The sequence below is a fragment of the Pantherophis guttatus genome, chromosome 18, assembly GCF_059756535.1.
Source record: "Pantherophis guttatus breed Tessera chromosome 18, ASM5975653v1, whole genome shotgun sequence".
In the NCBI taxonomy this organism is placed as follows: domain Eukaryota; kingdom Metazoa; phylum Chordata; class Lepidosauria; order Squamata; family Colubridae; genus Pantherophis; species Pantherophis guttatus.
This window is the reverse complement of record NC_142080.1, coordinates 13,513,939-13,532,672: the sequence shown is the minus strand read 5'-3', so window position 1 is coordinate 13,532,672 and position 18,734 is coordinate 13,513,939. Positions and strand designations below refer to the sequence as shown.

General features: G+C 50.4%; 2 protein-coding genes and 1 long non-coding RNA gene across 17 annotated transcripts in view; 2 read left to right on the top strand and 1 right to left on the bottom strand.

The window, feature by feature from the left end:
• The window catches only part of SEMA4A (semaphorin 4A), a 58,351-nt gene extending 54,800 nt beyond the window's left edge, over window positions 1–3,551 (top strand). For all 15 annotated transcript variants that reach the window (XM_034427032.3, XM_034427038.3, XM_087880837.1 and 12 more), the window contains one exon: window positions 69–3,551. In XM_034427032.3, coding sequence (XP_034282923.2) covers window positions 69–724 — 656 coding nt within the window. In that variant the 3' untranslated portion in view covers window positions 725–3,551. The remainder of the gene's footprint in view (window positions 1–68) is intronic.
• Window positions 2,870–5,596, bottom strand: LOC117671215 (uncharacterized). Its single transcript, XR_004592796.3, has 2 exons — window positions 4,592–5,596; window positions 2,870–3,471 (listed from the first exon to the last, which is right to left on the bottom strand). It is a non-coding gene; the product is annotated as an uncharacterized LOC117671215 (long non-coding RNA).
• Window positions 5,571–18,506, top strand: SLC25A44 (solute carrier family 25 member 44). Its single transcript, XM_034427040.3, has 5 exons — window positions 5,571–5,730; window positions 10,423–10,544; window positions 11,637–12,273; window positions 14,016–14,143; window positions 14,875–18,506. Exons 3-5 carry the CDS (start codon window positions 11,652–11,654, stop codon window positions 15,064–15,066), a joined length of 942 nt encoding a protein of 313 aa, XP_034282931.1. The 5' UTR covers window positions 5,571–5,730; window positions 10,423–10,544; window positions 11,637–11,651; the 3' UTR covers window positions 15,067–18,506.
• The last annotated feature ends 228 nt before the right edge of the window (window positions 18,507–18,734 follow it).

The window sequence follows — 18,734 nt, the reverse complement described above, 5'->3', positions numbered from 1 at the left end:
GGGCAAGGAGCTGTTTTTGTCCCTCGGGAGCAGAATTACACCTTCCTTCTTGCTTTCCTTCCTTGCAGTGCTGACCGGCCCGTTCAACTCCCTGCTGCGGCTGCCCTGCCCGCAGGTCTCTGCCCTGGCCAACTACTCCTGGACTTACCCGGAGGGCATCTTCCCATCACAGGAGGGGCTGGCCGTCCGAGACCACACTGGCCTGCTTGTGTTTGTGCACAGCCGCACGTTGGGCGAATACACGTGCTGGGCCAGCGAGAACGGCTACCAGCACCGGGTGGCCTGGTACGACCTGCGCAGCGACCTCCCTATGGACGGCGCCAGCGGCTCCAAGGGCAGCCCAGAGCACCAGGCAGTGCCCGTGGGGGAATGGCGCTCTTACTGGGTCCAGTTTGTGACCGTGACGGTACTGCTCTCCATGACCTTGGCGGTGGCCATGGCGCTGGGCTTCTTCTCCTACCACGACAAGCTGAAGGCCAAAACCAAAGTGCAGGGGTGCAGCGTTCCCGAGTCCACCAGGACTCCGGTGCAGGAGAAGGCCCCCCTCAACGGCAGCCAGAGCCCGCCAGGAGACAGGGACTACCAGTCGCAGGATGCCACTGACGGGACCAAATCCTGCTGCGTCCAGGTGGAAGGTGGGAGCCGAGACGTGGATACAGACAACAATCGCCTGAACTGCCCCTTGATGAATGGGGAGGACGCCCGAGCCGTGGAAGCCATTTAAGTCGGTTTTGACCAGAGAATTTTGTGGACTCTCAGATGAGCACAAAACGCCTTGCACGATTGTAGTATGACTCCCAAACACGGCTAGGTTACCTCTGGGGTCCATTTTTAAACGTTGTTTGTTCTCGGTTGTGTTTTGTACGACACCACACCAACTGCAAAACTGATACTGGGGATCCGGACGGGTTTCTTTCTTTCCCACCTCCTTCGTTTCTGTCTTCTCCTGCCCATCAGCAGCAGCAGCAGCTCCACCTGCTTCCTCACAGCCCAATCTGCAAATATTTGCAGGAACCGGAGGAAAAACAAAGCTGGCGTTGGGAGTGTTTTCGTTTGAGGAGCTCCGAGGGGACGAGGGAGGGGTGGGGTGGGTGTCTTCTTAGAAAGACAGTTGGCCGCTCAGGTGGATGACTGAGCCCTCTGCCCATCTCCAGAAACTGTGATGCATTTGTTTTTCTGGAGCAGCGTTGCTCAAATTTGTCGATTTGAAGATGGGTGGTCTTCCACTCCCAGAATTCCCCAGCCAATTCTGGGAGTTGAAGTCCACCCATCTTCCGGTTGCTGAGGTTGAGAACTCGGGGGTAATTTTAGCCACTCCACGCATTGTGAGAGCCACTAGAAGTCTATGTTGACTGCAGCAAGAATAGCACATTTGTCAGTGTCTTCGCCCGGCTGCTTCAGTTTAGTCCTCCTCCATCTTGCTGCCACATTCTGCCTTTTGTTCATGGTTTTGGGGCCAAAGAAGCAGCTATGCAAGGTCCTAAGCAAGCCTCCTTGTTCACCCCCCTCCCTCCAGCTTCCCTTGCCCTAGAAGTGCCCCCTCTGGCCTCTCACGCTGCATTCACACATGACCTTGGCAGCCGCCAAATCAGAGCCTTGACGTTTCCAAGATGAAAGCTGGTTTTTCCCGAAGGCGGAGCGCTCTGCAATGTTGCTGTGTTCCACTGTCCCTCTGCAAGCCCCCCACCCGTTTTTATTCTTTTAAGAATTCAGTTTTTAAAAGGCTTCCTTTGCACCGGTTGTGCCAGTGAAGATTAGGCTTCCCTCCTGCTTGGCAATGCCGCCTCCTGCCCCCTTTTAATCTGTGCTTTGCCCAGTGCTTTAGGGGAGTGGGCACCGGGGGTGGGGGTGGTTTGATTTTTGACAGGCAGGCACACTCCTTGCTTGTTGCCTCACTGAATTCACTCGTGGAGAAGCAGAGAAGCCATTGGCCGCAAGAAAACCTGTTTTGAACCAAGGGGGCTTTAGTGGATCCATCCAGCCTCATTTACAAGGTTGCTTGCAGCCTCCCTATTTTTCTTCCGTTTCTTTTCATTGTGCAGCTTCTCCAAAATATCAGCTCGGCTGGGGAGATGACACAGTTGCATGCGACATTTTTGAGGTCATTACTCTGGGAGCTGGGATTAATCTGTGCCTAGATCAGCTTTTTTCAACCTCTGCAATTTCATAAGATGGATGGACTTCAACTCCCAGAATTCCCTAGCCAGCTGGCTGGGGAATTATGGGAGTTGAAGTCCTCTCATCTTAAAGTCACAGAGGTTGAGAAACACCAGTTTCTATTTCTAATGGTTGCAGCTGCTGCCCTCTGGTGAATAAAATGACAGTTGCACCTGAGCAGGTATTTGGTCCCTGCCCAGCACTGGAGAATTTTACTGTTTGGTCCCCACCGAGGGCACGCAGAATGTATTATTTCTAATGTTTATAATCCACACCATTGTTGTTGGTTTCACTTAAGCGTTAGTTGAATGGAAGACTCTTGGGAGCACCTTCAAGGTTGCAGAATGGGTGGGAGGGAAGGGGTCTGGGGAAGACCCCCTCATCCCTGAAAGCTGTTTCAGACAATATTCTGCCAAAAACCTGGGTCTGCCATTCAGTGCCATGCAAGGATGATTGCAAAAAAATACAAAACCGGTTTGTATCTTGTCTGCTTAAAGAGCTACCCTTAAAAATGTGAGGTGTGAAGAGGACCTGGGTTGCAAAAGCAAAAGGCCAGGTAGATAGGCTACCCCGGATCCTTATTAAACACTTGGTGTATGCATGCGTGTGTGTGTGTGTGTGTTTCTCCTGTCTCGGTGTGCAAGAGAGTGGTGTGTTTAATTGTGGTATTGGAGCAGCATGTCTCTTCTGAAGAATAAAGTCGGTACTCAGATTCAGTTAAAGAAATTATCTGTATTATCACCGGCCCGTTTGCCACCCATTTTGAGGAGAAAGAAGGAAAAATGGAAGGAAAGGGACTTTTAAAAAGGGGTCAGATTGTACAGAGAAGGGAAGGGGCAGCAAGCTTCTCCTTTACCCCAATCTGCCAAGGGCGGGCAGCCTGAGAACAGTTACGAAACTGAGAAGGGAGTCATCTGGTGGCAGAGAGATGTTGCATTTCAACCGGCAGATGTAAAACTAAAAAAATGTTTAAAACTAGAAGGTGGCTGGTTCTTCTGCCTCTCAAATGTTTGGGTGCAAGAAGTTGGAAGATATCTCGCTGGCCCTTTCTCGGCTGGAGAAGGAAAAAGATGTTGCAAGGAGCTGAAAATAGTTTGCTTGGATATTTGACGTACAAACACCTCTGTGTCTCTCTTTGTCGGAGAAGGACGGAGAGCAGTTGCACTGTGGCCGAGCTCCTTGGTCAAAGTATCTGCAGGGTTTTTAAAAAGTGCCCATTTTCAGCTCAATTCCATAGAAAGAAGGGCATTCATTCATTCATTCATGACTGGCTGTTTGTTGCAATGTTGTTCCTAACTTTGTTTTTTTCTTTTCCTAAAAGAAAAAAAAAGATGTAAATCATTGTGTTTATACAAACTATTTTTATTAAAAAGTGTTTGTGCGGTTGTCCAATGGCTACTTGTGGCATGATGGTCTCTGAAGCGCAAGTACTTTGGCGCTCAGCTGGCACAAGATGCTCTCCGCAAGGCGACTAGAAGAGATTTTCCTGCGGAATTGCCAATCAGAACCAGGATGGCCTCCCAAGATGGTGCTTCATAGTGGGATGGGGAGAAAATTCATTTCTTATTTATTAAATCTATTTACTGCTCACCTCACTGTTACAGCAACTGGGCAGTTTACAGTGTGATGAGAAGATAATACAAAACAATTAAAAATTAAGAAAGACTAAGAAGCTAGAAATTGGCCACAAATCACCCTAATGTATGTTTGTGCACAGCAAGCCCTGACCCTGGAACTCAGTGGGCGGGGCTTCTGCAATTGAGAGAGGGGCGTTTTACAGGCTTTAGGCACCAACGTTCTCTCTGTGTGGTCTCCTTTTCTTTCTTGCCCAAGCAGTAGGGAAGGATGTTGATTTCTTAGAAGGATGCTAGTTATCCAGTCCTGCCATGAAATATTTTTCCATTTACAGGCAGTAAAAGAACTTACAACAACTGAGGCCAAAACGTCTATTGCTAAGTGAGACAGTTTTACAGCCTTTCTTGCCACCGTTAAGTGGCAACTTAACTGCACTTAAGTTACTAATATGGTTGTTAAATGAATCCGGTTTCCCCATTGACATTGCTTGTTAGAAGGTTGCAAAAGGGGATCACGTGACCCCAGGACACTGCAACCGTCATAAATATGAGTCAGTTGCTAAGCGTCTTCAGTTTTGATCATGTGACTGTAGGAATGCCATAACAGTCGTAAATGTGAAAAATGGCCATCACTCACTTTTTTTAGTGGTGTAACTTCAAATGGTCATTAAACGAATGGTTGTAAGTCAAGGACTACCTGTACTTCTATCACACTTTTTGCTGAACTGAAAACAACTCGTCTCCTGTTTTCCCCTCAACCTCTTAAGCAGGTGAGCTGGGCTGAAAAATGCTGGCCGAGGCACCCAGCTGGCTTCCTTGCCTTTGGACAGCCACTTAGCAGAAAATCAAGGTTTTCCCACCTTTCCTGTTATGTTGGGGGGAGGATTTACTTGGGGCTGGATTATTTCACGGGTGTCCCTTGGCCGGGCCTGCCAGTGGGCTGTGGTGTGCGCGTGTGCAGTGTCCCCACTGCCTCTGCAGCGGCCATGTTTCTCCAGGGCAAAGAGTTGGGTAACCTGGTCCTGTTAAAATGTAGATCGTATCAGAATGGAGCAGGAAGGGACCATGAGGGTCTTCTAGTCCAGCCCCCTGCTCAAGCAGGAGACCCTCTGCCACTTCAGACAAGTGGCTGTCCAGACTCTTCTTAGGAACCTCCAGTGATGAAGCACCCACAATTTCTGGTGGCAAGCAGTTCCATTGGTCAATTGTCCTCTTTTGTTAGGAAGTTTCTCCTTAATTCCAGGTTGCTTCTGTCCTTGGTTAGTTTCCATCCGTTGTTCCTTGTCTGGCCTTCAGGTGCTTTGGAGAATAGCTGGGCCCCCTTCCTCCTCTCTGCGGCGGCCCCTCAAATACTGGGGAACTGCTCTCATGGCTCTCCTGGTCCTTCTCTTCTCTAGACCAGCCGGGCCCAAATCCTGCAGCTGTTTTTCGTACCTCTTGGTCTCCAGGCCTTCGAGCCTCTTAGTTGCTCTTCTCTAAACTTTCCCCAAAGTCTCGACCGCCTCTTTGTAACGTGGGGACCGAAAGCGGCTGCAGGATGTCCAGGCGGGGCCTTCAGAAAGCGGCCCTGGTCCTCCACCCGCTTCTCTTTGGATGAGCACGGAATATGGAAACGAGGTGAAGTATTAACAGCGCTTTATAACACACACACAGACCGGGGAGACTTCCAAGCCCATATTGCTGGCGGGGCTGATGGGAGCGGTAGTCCGGCGAGAGGAGCAAGAACCTCCTTCGCTGCCGGCCCGTTTCCCGCCGGCCTCCAGTGACGCCACACGCGCGCCGGAAGCGCCGCTCTCCTTCCGCCGGCCATCTTTGTCCAGGGCAGCCGAGCAGGAAGCCGGGCGGGAGCGCGGTTGCCCCGCTCTAAAGTGGCGGCGGCGGCGGCGAGGAGGAGGAAGGAGAGGAGGGCGGTGGTGGCGGCGGCGGCTGTCGAGGCCCCGCAGGGCGTGCTGAGCCGGAGCTCTGGCCGGCCCGGAAAGAGAGCGCGGCCTCCGGGAAGGTGAGTGGCCGTGGCCGCCAAGGCGGGGAGGGCGGAGGGGGGGTCGCTCTGCGGAGGGGGCGGGGGGAGTCCCGAGACCCTCAACACGGAGGGCGACGCGTGTCTCCGCTGTCACGTGGGAACCCCCCCCGCATGGCCGGTTGGAGCGGCGCTTCCTCCGCGGGAATCGCCCGCCTTGCGCCGCCCCTTTGCCGTGGGGGGGAGGGGGAGGGGGAGGGGGGCCCAAAGCCTCGGAGGGGCCCCGGACGGAGCCCGGAAGCGGCTGCGGCTCCTTCGGCCTCTGTCGGTGCGGTGCGGTGCGGAGCGGAGCGGGCTCTCCCTGCCTGCCGTGGCTCCTCGGCCAAAGAAGCGCCTCCCTGGGCGAAGGCGGAGGGGTCCTTTCCTGCACGCCCCGCCGCCCACCGCGGATACGCAGACCCCGTTTAAGCAAAGCGCCGGCGGAGGGACTTCCAACCGCAACGGAGCCCGGGATTTCTGTTGCTGGAGGAAACGGCCGTTAAGTGAACGTTGCCCCATTTTACAACCTCTCTTGCCGCAGTTGTTAAGTGAATCCCTGGCTTCCCCGTTGACTTTGCCGGTCAGGAGAGCTCAAACGGGGACCACGTGACCCCGGGACACTGCGACCGTCATAAATACGAGTCAGCTGCCAAGCGCCTGAATTTTGATCACGTGACCATGAAGCGGCTGCAACGGGCCCAGAGTCCCTCCTTTCAGTGCCATGGCAACTTTGAATGTCACTAAATGAACTGCTGTAAATCGAGTAGGTGATACCACTTGCAAATGCGCTCCCCCCTCCCCCCATAATCCACAAAAGGGAATAGGAGTGTGCTAATATAATGGTTTAAAATCTGATACTTATATAAACCAAATAGATGGCGAAAAGATTTCTCTGCTAATGTCACAAGGATGGCTCAGTATGGTTGCTGGAGGGTGTGATGGGCAGCATATTAATCCAATTTAATAATAATAAACGGAGGAGAGGAGAGTCAAACAGGCCAAAGAGAACCTCTAAGCAGTGTATGTGTTTAACATCTATATGAAGCCGCTGGGGGAGATCATCCGTGGTTTTGGGGTGGGGTATCATCAATATGCTGATGATACCCAACTTTTTATATCCACCCCGAACCAGCCCAGTGATGCCCTCGACGTGATGTCCCGATGCCTGGAGGTGGTGCAGCTCTGGATGGGGAGGAACAGGCTCCAACTCAACCTTGCCAAGACGGAGTGGCTGTGGGTACCGGCGTCTCGGTTGCAAGGGAATATTCCATCTTTGGTCATAGGGGGAGAGGTGTTGCCCCCTGTGGATAGGGCACGCAACTTAGGCGTCCTCCAGGATGCACGGTTGACTTTAGAAGACCATGCATCCAGGATGCCCCCCTGACCATGTGATCAGGGTGGCATTTGCCCAGATTCGTCTGGTGCGCCAGTTGCGCCCCTACCTGGACCGAGATGCCCTACGCATGGTCACCCATGCACTCGTCACCTCCCGGATCGACTATGCAACGCTCTCTACATGGGGCTGCCCTTGAAAACCACTCGGAGGCTTCAGCTGGTGCAGAATGCGACCGCGCGGGTAGTGATGGGAGTGTCCCGATGCTCCCATGTCACACCCCTCCTGCGTGACCTGCATTGGTTACCGGTTGCCCACCGGGTGAGGTTCAAGGTGCTGGTGATTACCTATAAAGCCCTACATGGCTTAGGCCCGGGGTATTTGACGGATCACTTGCGGCCAGCAACAGCTCCCCATTGCCCGGTGCACTCACATAGAGAGGGCCTACTTGGGGTCCTGTCGGCCAAACAATGTCGGCTGACGGCCCCTAGGGAGCGAGCCTTCTCTGTGGGCGCATCTACCCTCTGGAATCAGCTCCCCTTGGAGCTCTGGGTAGCCCCCGACCTTCGCTCCTTCCACCGTGACCTTAAAACATGGCTGTTTCGCCAAGCTGGCCTGGACTGAATGGGGTTTTAATGGGAATTTTAGCTTTATTGTTGAATTTTAATTGGACTTGTTATTGTTTATTGCTGTGAGCCGCCCTGAGTCCTTGTGGAGAAAGGGCGGCATATAAGTCCGATAATAAATACATACATACATACATACATACATACATACATACATACATACATACTGTTTATTTGTTTGTTTATTTGTGGGTTCCTAAACTCCCGAACTTAGGTTGATGCTAAACCAAGGAGAGCCCAATCTTGGCAACTAAGACTTGTGAGCTGGGTGGGGAATTCTGGGAGTTGAAGTCCACAGTCTTAAAGTTGCCATAATTGGACACCCTGGGCTAAGCATTATACAAAAGCAAAAAGTGCAATAATAATAATATACAGAGAGAGAAATGCAATGTATAGTTTTCAATAAGAAAGTGTAAATAAATAATGCAGCACTCAGATCCCAAAGAGGAACACCTGACTTTTACAGCCTCAAGATGTGTGGGAACTCCCGTTGCCAGGGGAAACAAGCTGTTCCAGTGGGGAGGGCAGCCCCCCTCTATGAATGCTCATTTTGGGCCATTTCTCTTCCCTCTTTGTTCGTTTATTCAATTTCTATAGCTGCCATCTCGGTCATTTACTCTGGGCAGCTCTGGTTTGTCCTCTAAGACCTCTTAGTATGGTCAAGAATATTTTCAGTTCATCAGGCCTGAATTAGCCCATCAGAGTTGCCTTATCCTCCTCGTGGAGCTTGGTGGGGCCAGTCATCCCTATTGCCATGAGGAAATGATCATCCCCAGTGAGGCACTGATGGAAATGTCCCTGCAACACATCACATTTCATCTGACCCAGGGTATAAAACAGTGGATCACTTCCATGAAGATCCCTCCTCCCCCCCCCCACTTAAGGGGCTTGTCCCTTTTGACCTTACAAATGCACCCAGCTGCCTGCAGAAGTATTGACTTCCAACTAAAGCACCACTTTCTTGCATGGTGGTCTGTCTCTATATATGTCTGTCTGTCTATCCATCTATCTATCTATCCATGTATATCATCTTTATCTGTTATATCTATCTGTCTCTAGCTATCTAGCTATCTATCTGTTCATCTATTTAATCTTTCAATCCAATCTAATCTCTAACCTATCAAATCTATCTAATCTTTCTATCTAATCTATCTAATCCATCCTAAATCTAAACTAAACTAATCTAATCTATCTGATAGGACCGCCTGGGGCACTTCCTTGCATGGTGTTTGTTTGTTTGTTTCCTGTATCATTTTTACAAATAACTCTGGGCAGCAAGTGTACCCAACATACCTTCCTCCTCCTATCTCCTCCACAACAGCAGTCCCGTGAGGTGGGTTGGGCTGAGGAGGAAAGACTGGCCCAAAGTCTCCCAGCTGGATTTCATGGCTGAGGCGGGACTAGAATTCACCACCTCCCACTTTCTAGCCAGGTGCCTTCACCACTAGACCAAACGGGCTCACACTAGAACCTGCCAGAACGTGTGGACAATTAATCGAGGGTCTCTTTTCCCCTTTCTTGAACCTTCATCTTTCTCTTCTGGTCCCTTTGAGGAGGGCTTTAGTTTGGTGGGTATCTTTTGCCTTCTTGCCTTAGCCACTATATTCATTTTTTTTCCCTAAACACATTTTATTTTCCTTAGGAGAATGTTGTTGCAGAGCAGAGTATTTCATGCATGCAAAATTGCTGGCATCTCTTGGGTGGAAGAGCTGATAGTGACCCATAATGTCAGATTAATTATCAAGCCTTAGGTTGACTGCGGTGAGCTTGGGAGGTGGTTGGGGGGGAGATCAGGGACCAGAGGAGCCTTGCAGATGAAGAGGTTCACATCAGCCCCAACATTTCTCATGAAAGAAGCCTGAGGAGGTTCATGGAGAATTGACCCTTGACAGAGCCGGACTGGCTACCAGTTCAACCCCCTAAAAAGCTTGTATGGTGCCTGCTCTTTCGTGAGTTAAGACCCAAAAGGAGAAAGGAAAAGAAGCAGCCGAAGTTTCCTTCTCCCCCTCACAGAGCATCCCATTTGCCCTTCAGGTTGTTTTTAAGCCTTGGACGGAAATCTCTGGGTGGGAAGGACCTTGATCTGGTCAGTTGAGCAGGTGTCAGAAATACCCAGACATGGTATGAAATCCGCACAGCAAGATTCCTTTTGCAGATATCTGGAGATTTCCCTTAAAAGCCAAAATTACTCATCCTCCAGAATTTAAACATTACAAGTTATGCACAAGTGTTCCTTACGCCATTCTCTGTTAGAGTAAGCGGTGTTGTGCAGAGCGTATAAAGAGTACTACTCGGCAACAATAGAGCCCAAAATTTCTGTGGCTACACAGTTGTTAAGTGAGTTCTCCCTCCCTTCCTTGCCACAGCTGTTATGTGAATCATTGCAATTATTAAATTAGCAATATGGTTGTTAAGTGAATTTGGCTTCCCCATTGACTGAGGTCGCAAAAGAGGATCACGTGACCCCAGGACACCGCAACCATCATAAATACGAACCAGTTGCCAAGCAGCTGAATTTTGATCATGTGACCATGGGGATGCTGCAACGGTCATAAGTGAAAAGGTCATAAGTGTTGTAAGTCTAGTGTATTTAGTAATGATGAACTGTTGTAAGTCTAGTGTATTTAGTAATGATATACCGGTAGCTAGGCAAGGTTAGACTATGAAGCAGGATGAGACTTTGAGGAACATGTTCCCGCTAACACTTGAAATACAATCTACACCCTTATTTTGCAGGAAGGCGATGCCTTGAAGGGAAGGATCTACAAGGTTGACAAGGACTCGGAAGCCAGCATGAGGAGGATCAATTGGATCCACAACATATCCCCAGATCTTCTTCCACCACATGTTCACTGAAGGTACTGCTTCAGTTTTGGGAGTGCTTAATCTGAGATCGATGGCTTCAGGGGTTCTGTTTATTCCTGCCTAACCATGGCTTGCCAAGCTCTCTCTGACTGATCAACAGTTTTTCACGTCTTTATCTTTAGCTGAGGGTCTAATGCATCTTCTGCCATGTGCCCGTAGCTGCTGCCTAGAGCGCAGGCTTTCTCAACCGTGGCAACTTTCAGATATGTGGATTTCAGCTCCCAGAATTCCCCAGCCAGTAAGCACATTTGTGGTCACGTAATTTCCCACTTAGCAATTGCTTTTCTTAAGCGGCAGAGTTGCCAGTCCTAAATACGGTGGTTAAGCAAGGACTACCTATCATTGAAATGGACGGTCCCATCGGATAGAGGGGAATATTTGCAGCTCAGGGTTGAGAAGTCCTTGGGGCTCTTGGGAGCGTGATGGTTTTGCACTGATGACGTCATGTACTTTGGGTAATAAAATGTCTGCAAGAAAACAACCAAATTCAGGGAGCCCCAAGAGCCCCTCCCTTCTCTGAGAGCCTGGGAATCCACGATCTGGATTGTGGCCTTTTAGCCACTGGGGCCTCTGCTTGAGCAGTCTGTGAGGCCAGGTGAGTAGTTTCCTTTATTGTTCCTCACCTGTAGACGGAATCTTGCAAAACTAAAGCAAGCATTTGTGTCACTCAAGATCATGGGGGTCAAATTTGCGGCCTCGCATCGTTACATGACATATCGTGATGTTTTTCCCCTTTGCGGAGCTGGGGTGGGCGTGGCCTGTGCGTGATGCATCTGCCCCGGGGGCCACCAGTTGGATGCCCCTGCTAGATCAGGGGTCTGGGGAATTCTGGGAGTTGAAGTCCATGAGTCTTAAAGTTGCCACGTTTGGAGACCCCTGCCCTAAATATACTCTGGGAATCACTAGGGGGGAGCCATCTTAACTTTCTTCCTGCCTACCAGGCATTCTCAGCTCTGCTGCCTCTGTCCTCTGGGGTGCAGCCCCCTCCCCCCTCTAGGAACCCAGGCTACCTTCCACCATCCAGGCCTCGATCTGGGAGACCCCAGGTAAGTTGAGAAGCTCACCCCCCGCTTGCTCCTCTGCAGGGCGCCCCCCCAGCCATGGAGAACAAGCGCAACATCCAGATCATCGAGTGGGAACACCTGGACAAAAAGAAGTTCTACGTCTTCGGGGTGTGCATGACGATGATAATCCGCATCAGCGTCTACCCTTTCACCCTCATAAGGACACGGCTCCAGGTCCAGAGGGGGAAGAGCCTCTACAACGGGACCTTTGACGCCTTTGTCAAGATCCTGCGGGCCGAAGGGGCGGCCGGGCTGTACCGGGGCTTCCTGGTCAACACCTTCACTCTCATCTCCGGCCAGTGCTACGTGACCACCTACGAACTCACCCGCAAGTATGTCTCGCAGTACAGCAGCAGCAACACCATCAAGTCGCTGGTGGCCGGAGGCTCGGCCTCCCTGGTGGCCCAGAGCATCACGGTGCCCATCGACGTGGTCTCCCAGCACCTGATGATGCAGCGCCTGGGCGACAGCATGGGCCGCTTCCGCGCGCAGCCCCACCAGGGCAAACGGTTCCCTGTCTTCGGCCAAACCCGGAACATCATGGCCCAGATCTTCAAGGCCGACGGGCTGAGGGGCTTCTACAGGGGCTACGTGGCCTCCCTCCTTACGTACATTCCCAACAGCGCCGCCTGGTGGCCCTTCTACCACTTCTACGCAGGTAGGTGGGTTTTCTGCAGGCGTTTCTCAGTGCTAGAAGGGAGCAGGGTTTGTAGATTGGAGGAGGAAGAGGTGACTGTGGGTTGCTCTCTGAGCGTGGTTGTTTTCTTGTGGACATTGCATGAGCCAACTAGGGAACCTCATCAGTGGTAGAGGGGAAGGGTTGTGTGAGGAGGAGGAGGAAGAGGGCTGTGGGGTGCTTGGTGTCCTCTGAGCTTGGCTGTTTTCTTGCGGACATTGCATGAGCCAAACTAGATAACATCATCAGTTCTAGAAGGAAGCAGGGTGTGCCAGGAGGAGGAAGAGGTGAGAGAGAGGCCTCCTGCCTTAGGCATGAAAGCCAGCGGGATTACTGAGATCAATCACTGTCCAGGGCAGAAAATCCAGGCAGTTCAAATGAGCATAAAGATTTATTGCAAGCTCAAGCTCTCTACAAGAATCTGAACTTTGAATGGTCACAGCAAACTGGCGGTAGATACAAGTTAACAGAACTCAAGGTGGGCCAGACTCTGATCTCTTGTGGGGGCGAAGGGATTCGAGACTGATGACGTGTTTGACCCTTCCCTCTTTCTGGCTCAGCCTGGTCATCTCCTACAGTCACTCAGCCCTAAGGAGCAAGTGGCCTTGTTATAGGCTATCTGGGATCCCACTAGCTGAAAGGCAGAGCATGAGGATTGAACGAATAATATCACAGTAAAAACTTTGGACGGGGCGTGGAGGCACCCCCTCCTACAAACTTAAGGCCGCCCTTTCAAATGCCTCCAGCTTGCAATGGGCAAACTCATCCTTGAGAGGAGGACACCAATACAAGAAGAGCAGGAGGAGGCTGTGCCCAGAAGACCCTCCTTCCCCCACAAGCCCAGCCTGGCAGAGATTATGGGCTGGGGACGGGGCCCACCGCCATTCTATGACTTTTCTTGCCACACAGTGAATCACTGTGGACTTCCTGTATAGTGGAGTATAGTGGGGGAAACTGGTTTAGTGTGGTGTATGAACTTCATCTATTTAGTTAATTTATAAATGTAATGCAGGATTTTTTTAAATTACGAAGATTTCTTTTAGTGACAGGTAGTCCTTGACTTACAACCACAATTGAGCCCAGCATTTCTGCCACAAGATAAGACCGTCGTTAAGTGAATTTTGCCGCATTTTCCAATCTTTCTTGCCACAGTTGTTAAGCAACATGGTTGTTAAGTGAATCTGGCTTCCCCTCTCACTGTGCTTGTCAGAAGGTCACAAAAGCGGGTTCAAGGGACCCCAGGACACTGCAGACGTCATAAATGAGAGTCAGTTGCCAAGTGCCTGAATTTTGATCAGGTGACCATGGAGAGGCTGTCATGTGTAAATATGAAAACTGACTGTAAGTCACTTTTTTCAGTTCTGTTGTAATTTTGAATGGTGACTAAATGAACTGTTGTAAGTCGAGGACCAGCTGTATTGGTTCATATCCCCCAAATGGAAGAAATTTCAGGAACTAGGAAGTTCTGGCATTTATTTTGGAGCCGCTAATGTCTTGCTGTCTGTGGAAACATCTCTGTGCAATCCCATGAAGTCCCACCATATCTGGGAGGGAGGTCCAGATTGGGGGAAAACCCTCCTGGATTTTCCCAGGAGCCCAGAGCCTTTTAAGACTGGATCCCCAGCAGCTCCCTATCGGGATAATTCCAGTGTGCCCCCCCCGCCCAAAGCATGGCTCCCCAGCAGCTTTTCAGCCCCTGACCTGGTTTCCCTGCCTGTTTGCAGAACAGCTCTCCAGCCTGACCCCCAAGGACTGCCCCCACCTGCTCCTCCAAGCCATCTCTGGCCCCATGGCGGCTGCGACTGCTTCCACCCTCACTAACCCCATGGACGTCATCCGGGCCCGTGTGCAGGTAAGTGCCTCTTTTGCCTGAACCTGCTACCTGCGAGGAGAGCCAGCAGCTACTATGGCCCTGCAGGGAGGTCTGGAGCCTGTCCTGCTCCACTGATTGGGGGAGGTGATGCCTCTGAGTGGCTTCTGGACTCCGCAGGCAGGCCTTGCATGCCTCCCTCTCCCCCAGCCTCCTATCGCCTGCGGGCAAAGTGATGGTTTTGGTCTTGGGGTCAGAAGCCACTAAGACACTTGGCAGAGGGGGGAGGGGCTCCCTGTTAATCTCATACCTTTCTCCAACCTGTTGGACTACTTGGAGATGGTGGACTTCCAGAATTCTGAATCTTCAAGTGAAAAGCACCAGCCCAGAGATACAGGTGGTCCTCAGCTTACAATCACAATTGAGCCCCAAATTTCCATTGCTAAGCGAGACGGTTGTTAAGTGAGTTTGGCCCCATTTTACCACCTTTCTTGCCACAGTTGTTACATGAGCCACACGGTGGTTAACCTGGCTTCTCCATTGACTGTCAGGAGGCGGCCAAGGGGGATCTGATGACTCAGGGACACTGCGATGGTCATAAATAGGGGCCGGTTGCCTGGCGCCCAAATTTTGATCACGTGACCACGGGGAATGCCGCAATGGTCATATCTGTGAAAAACAGTCCTAGGTCACTTTTTTCCGTTGTAAGTCAAAGACTGTCTCTACCGGGATTTCTGAACCTCAAAAGGGGGGCCTGTCCTTTCTCCCTGCAGGTGGGGGGCAAGAGCTCCATCATCCTGACCTTCAAGCAGCTGATGGCTGAGGAGGGTCCCTGGGGGCTCACCAAGGGCCTTTCCGCTCGCATCATCTCGGCCACGCCCTCCACCATCGTCATCGTGGTGGGCTACGAGACCCTGAAGAAGCTCAGCCTGCGTCCGGAGCTGGTGGACTCCCGGCACTGGTAGGGTGCCAGGACGAAGAGAGACCTTGGTTTCTGAAAGCCCTTGGACGGTTGAGAAAAACCACCGAAAAGCAGGACACGACTGGACGCTCCAACACCCACCGTCCTGGCCCAGGGTTAGCCTGGTCCAGCCAGGGGATTTCCGCATGTCCTGGAAAAAGTGTAAGACTTCCGGGCGAGTAAACCTGGCCTGTCTGCTTAGTGCCCCTTTCTAATTTTTTTTAAAAAAGATGTCGGTTGAAGCAAAGCTGTTTTTTCTTCCCCAGGGGGATTTGGATTTTTTTGTATTTTGCCAGAATTTCTGCATTATTGGAAGAGTCACTTGTCCTCACTTTCCCTGCTGCTTGGAAAGGACCCGTCGGGCACAGCCACACGACACACACACACACCGCGTTGGAAAGCAGTAACGCGGCTTTCCAGAAAATCCTCCTCCTCCTGATGCTTCTGAAAAGGGTTTTTTTTTTTTAAACTGAACATTTGGGGAGGAGGGGATGCACCAAATACCCAGAATTATTTTTCTAGCCTTTCTTCCAGAACTTGATGCGATCTGTACATAGAGATTTCTTCTTATTTTGTATAAACTTGGAAGCTGTCTTTCTGATCTTCCGTCTCCGAAGAGTAGGATTTTTGTTTATATGTTTCCAATTGTGACAACGGTGATTGAAGGGAAGCTCCCTTCTTGTCTGTACAGTCGTGGTGCCCAACTGCATTTGTGTGTGTGTGTGTGTGAGAGAGAGAGACCTTCCAGGCAGGGGGATTAAAACCCACCCAGGGAGGGATGTGCACTTTATTCTCCAGGGTTTCACCCATGTGAGCGTAGACAAAATAATAATAATCATCAGATCCCTCTTGTATTAGTCTCCTCCTTACCCTGTGCACACAGAGAAATGCGATGGTTGTTTATTTAGGGGGCTTCATTTGAAAGGCAAGGCTGAAAAAAATCGAGGATAATGCTGTTTTTGATCTTCGTATAAGTGGGACTGTCTGAATCACTGGATGAATATTTCATTAACGTGTAGGACGGGGTAGGGAAGGAAGGACGGGATCGGTTTTTCTTGGGAAGAGGAGTCCTTTGAAGCCTAATTCTGATGCAAGAGCTGGTTCTCCCTTGGACTAAGCCAACTGGGCTCCTAAATCCAGCCTAAAACCGTGTAGCCGATGGCAAAGGAGGCCCCCAGCAGGCAGCCTTTTCCCAGGCCCAGCAGCATTGATTGACTCCGTCCTGCCACCTCGCCACCATTTTTCTACTGTGACTCTGGTGCTGATTTGGGGCATTCTTTCCTGAGCTGCTGCTCTTCGCCCCAAATGCAGGTACAAAAACCTTAGAAGGCAGGGAGAGGCTGCAGTTGCTAGGCTGTAAGTAAACTCCTGTGCTTTAAAATTAAGTATTGTGGGGAGGGGGGATAGGAGGGATTAGAAGTAATGCCAGTGTGAGGTGTTTTTCTCTGCACTTTGGAGAGGCTTCCTTCAAGCAAGCAGCTTTTAACGTCAAACAGGGTTTATTTCTGCCCTAATCATGGGCTGCATAGGGACCTCTAAACCCTTAAATGCGGGGAACTTTAAGCTGCCTGGGCAACGCTGGGAGTTGAAGTCTGCATATTTTAAAGTGGCCCCAGTTGAACGGTCCTTCTAGGTCAGGGGTCTGCAGACTTGGCAATTTAAGACTTGCAGACTTCAACTCCCAGAATTCTTCAGCCAACTGTTCTAGGTAGGACCCCTGTCCGAGGAAGACAAAATGTATGTTGTGGAGCACATGGTCAGCATGCCAAAGCTACCTGCCGGCCACTCCACCAGACTTTCTTATGGAAATGACCCCCTCCCCAAATTCAAGCAAGTGTTGGGCTCTCTTTCACCTTAAAGCAGTGTTTCTCAACCTCCGTAACCTTAAGACGGGTGGGCTTCAACCCCCCGCTGGCTGAGGAATTCTGGCAGTCAAAGTTGCTGAGGTTGAGAAATACTGGGAAAGGATGATGGGAGGTGAGTCCTTGAGCGAGAGAGAGACTGTTGGTAATTTCAGTAGGGCTAGAAATTTGGCGGTGGGTGGGGAAAATGTTCCCTGAAGTATACCTCTCATGGGCCCCAAATCAGCCCTCAGGGGAAGCAAACCTGGGCCTGCACAATTTTTAGTCCTTCCTAGCTTTGCCCAGCTTAGTTTCTTTTGGGTGTCCTAAGATTTCTCGGTGTTCATTTATTTTCTTCAGATGTGCCACATCTGTGGCTTGAATGTGTGCTTCAAGCTCAGCCTCGACGAAGGTATCCGGGGTTGCTGATGGCCTTTGGTGGAAGTGGATTGTTGGGGTCCCGGGTGGCCAGAGGAGACCTGCTCCCTCTCCACAAAGGACCTCACAACTCTACCACAAGTGCAGTTGTGCCATTGCCAAGAAAAATAGGGTAAATTTGGTTGACTGTAAAGTGAATCCACTCCCCCCCCAAACGCCCCCCCTCCCTCCTTTGAGCTTTTGAAAAAGAATATGTAAATCTGTTTTGGGCTGAGCTTTTTCCCGTTTTGCTGTAAATACCAGATTGTGAGGATGGGCTAGCCCTAGTGTTGACATACAAGGCTCTCTGCAAAACGAAATGGCTTGTGAGAACTGGAGCAGGGGCTGGAGGAGATGGGTTACTTGCCGCCCCCCTCCTCTTGCAGCCAAATCGTGAAAAATGCTTGTCACCTCAGCAAGAGAAATGGTGGAACACCACCTGTCCTGCCTCCTGGTGAGATTGTCTGTAACGGATGTGCTTTTCCTGGTGAGCTTACTGGACATTTAGCGCTATTCCAAGCATCACTACTGAACTGAGATTTCATTCCATTCTTTAGCCAGACCAGTAATTTCTCAGGCATGGCGAGTTTCAGCTGGGTGGACTTCAGCTCCCAGACAGAGAGACTGGGTGGGGATTCTGGGAATTGAAGTCCGCCCAGCTTAAGCAAGCTTGAGAAACCCTGTTTTGGACATCTTTCTTTTATGTAATGGTACTCTGAATTAATATGTTTCTGATTCAAATTATCGAGAATCTGTAGGGAGCACTGCTGTGAACTTCTCAGGAAGCTGCTCTCCAAACTTGGCAATTTTAAAACTTGCAGAGTTAAACTCCCAGAATTCCCCATCTGATTACGCAGGCTGGGGAATTCTGGGAGTTGAAGTCCACAAGTCTTAAAGTTGCCAAGTTTGGAGACTCCTGTCCTAAACAATGCCACATAGACTTTTTATGTGAGTGGGGAAGGGGTTGGATGGGGGGGGGAATAAGGCTGAGCGGAAACCACATAAGGCAACCTAAAATAAGGGTTATTTTATTTTCCAGCTGACACTTAATTCCGAGGGTCTCTAATATTGGTGCCTGCCTTTTCAATATGAAGTTTGAATGTATTTGGTACAGTACATTAAAGCTGGTTTCAATTTTGCACTGTAAAAAGTCTTTAAAAGTATAATTAAAGTTTTTTATTATTTATTTGGTGGAGGGATTTTATTTGTGTGGTTAAGGCGAAGAGCAGGCATTGTCCTAGGATGCCCCAGGATTTTCCACCCAGAGACCACCTGAGACGGTGAGATTCACAGACGCCATTCACAAAATGGTATCAGGAGTGAGGGGAACCATCATTCAGGAGAACGAATGGACACAGATTTTAAGAAAAGAAAAAGGCATTGTTTTACTATTTGGAACATATCTGGAAAGAAA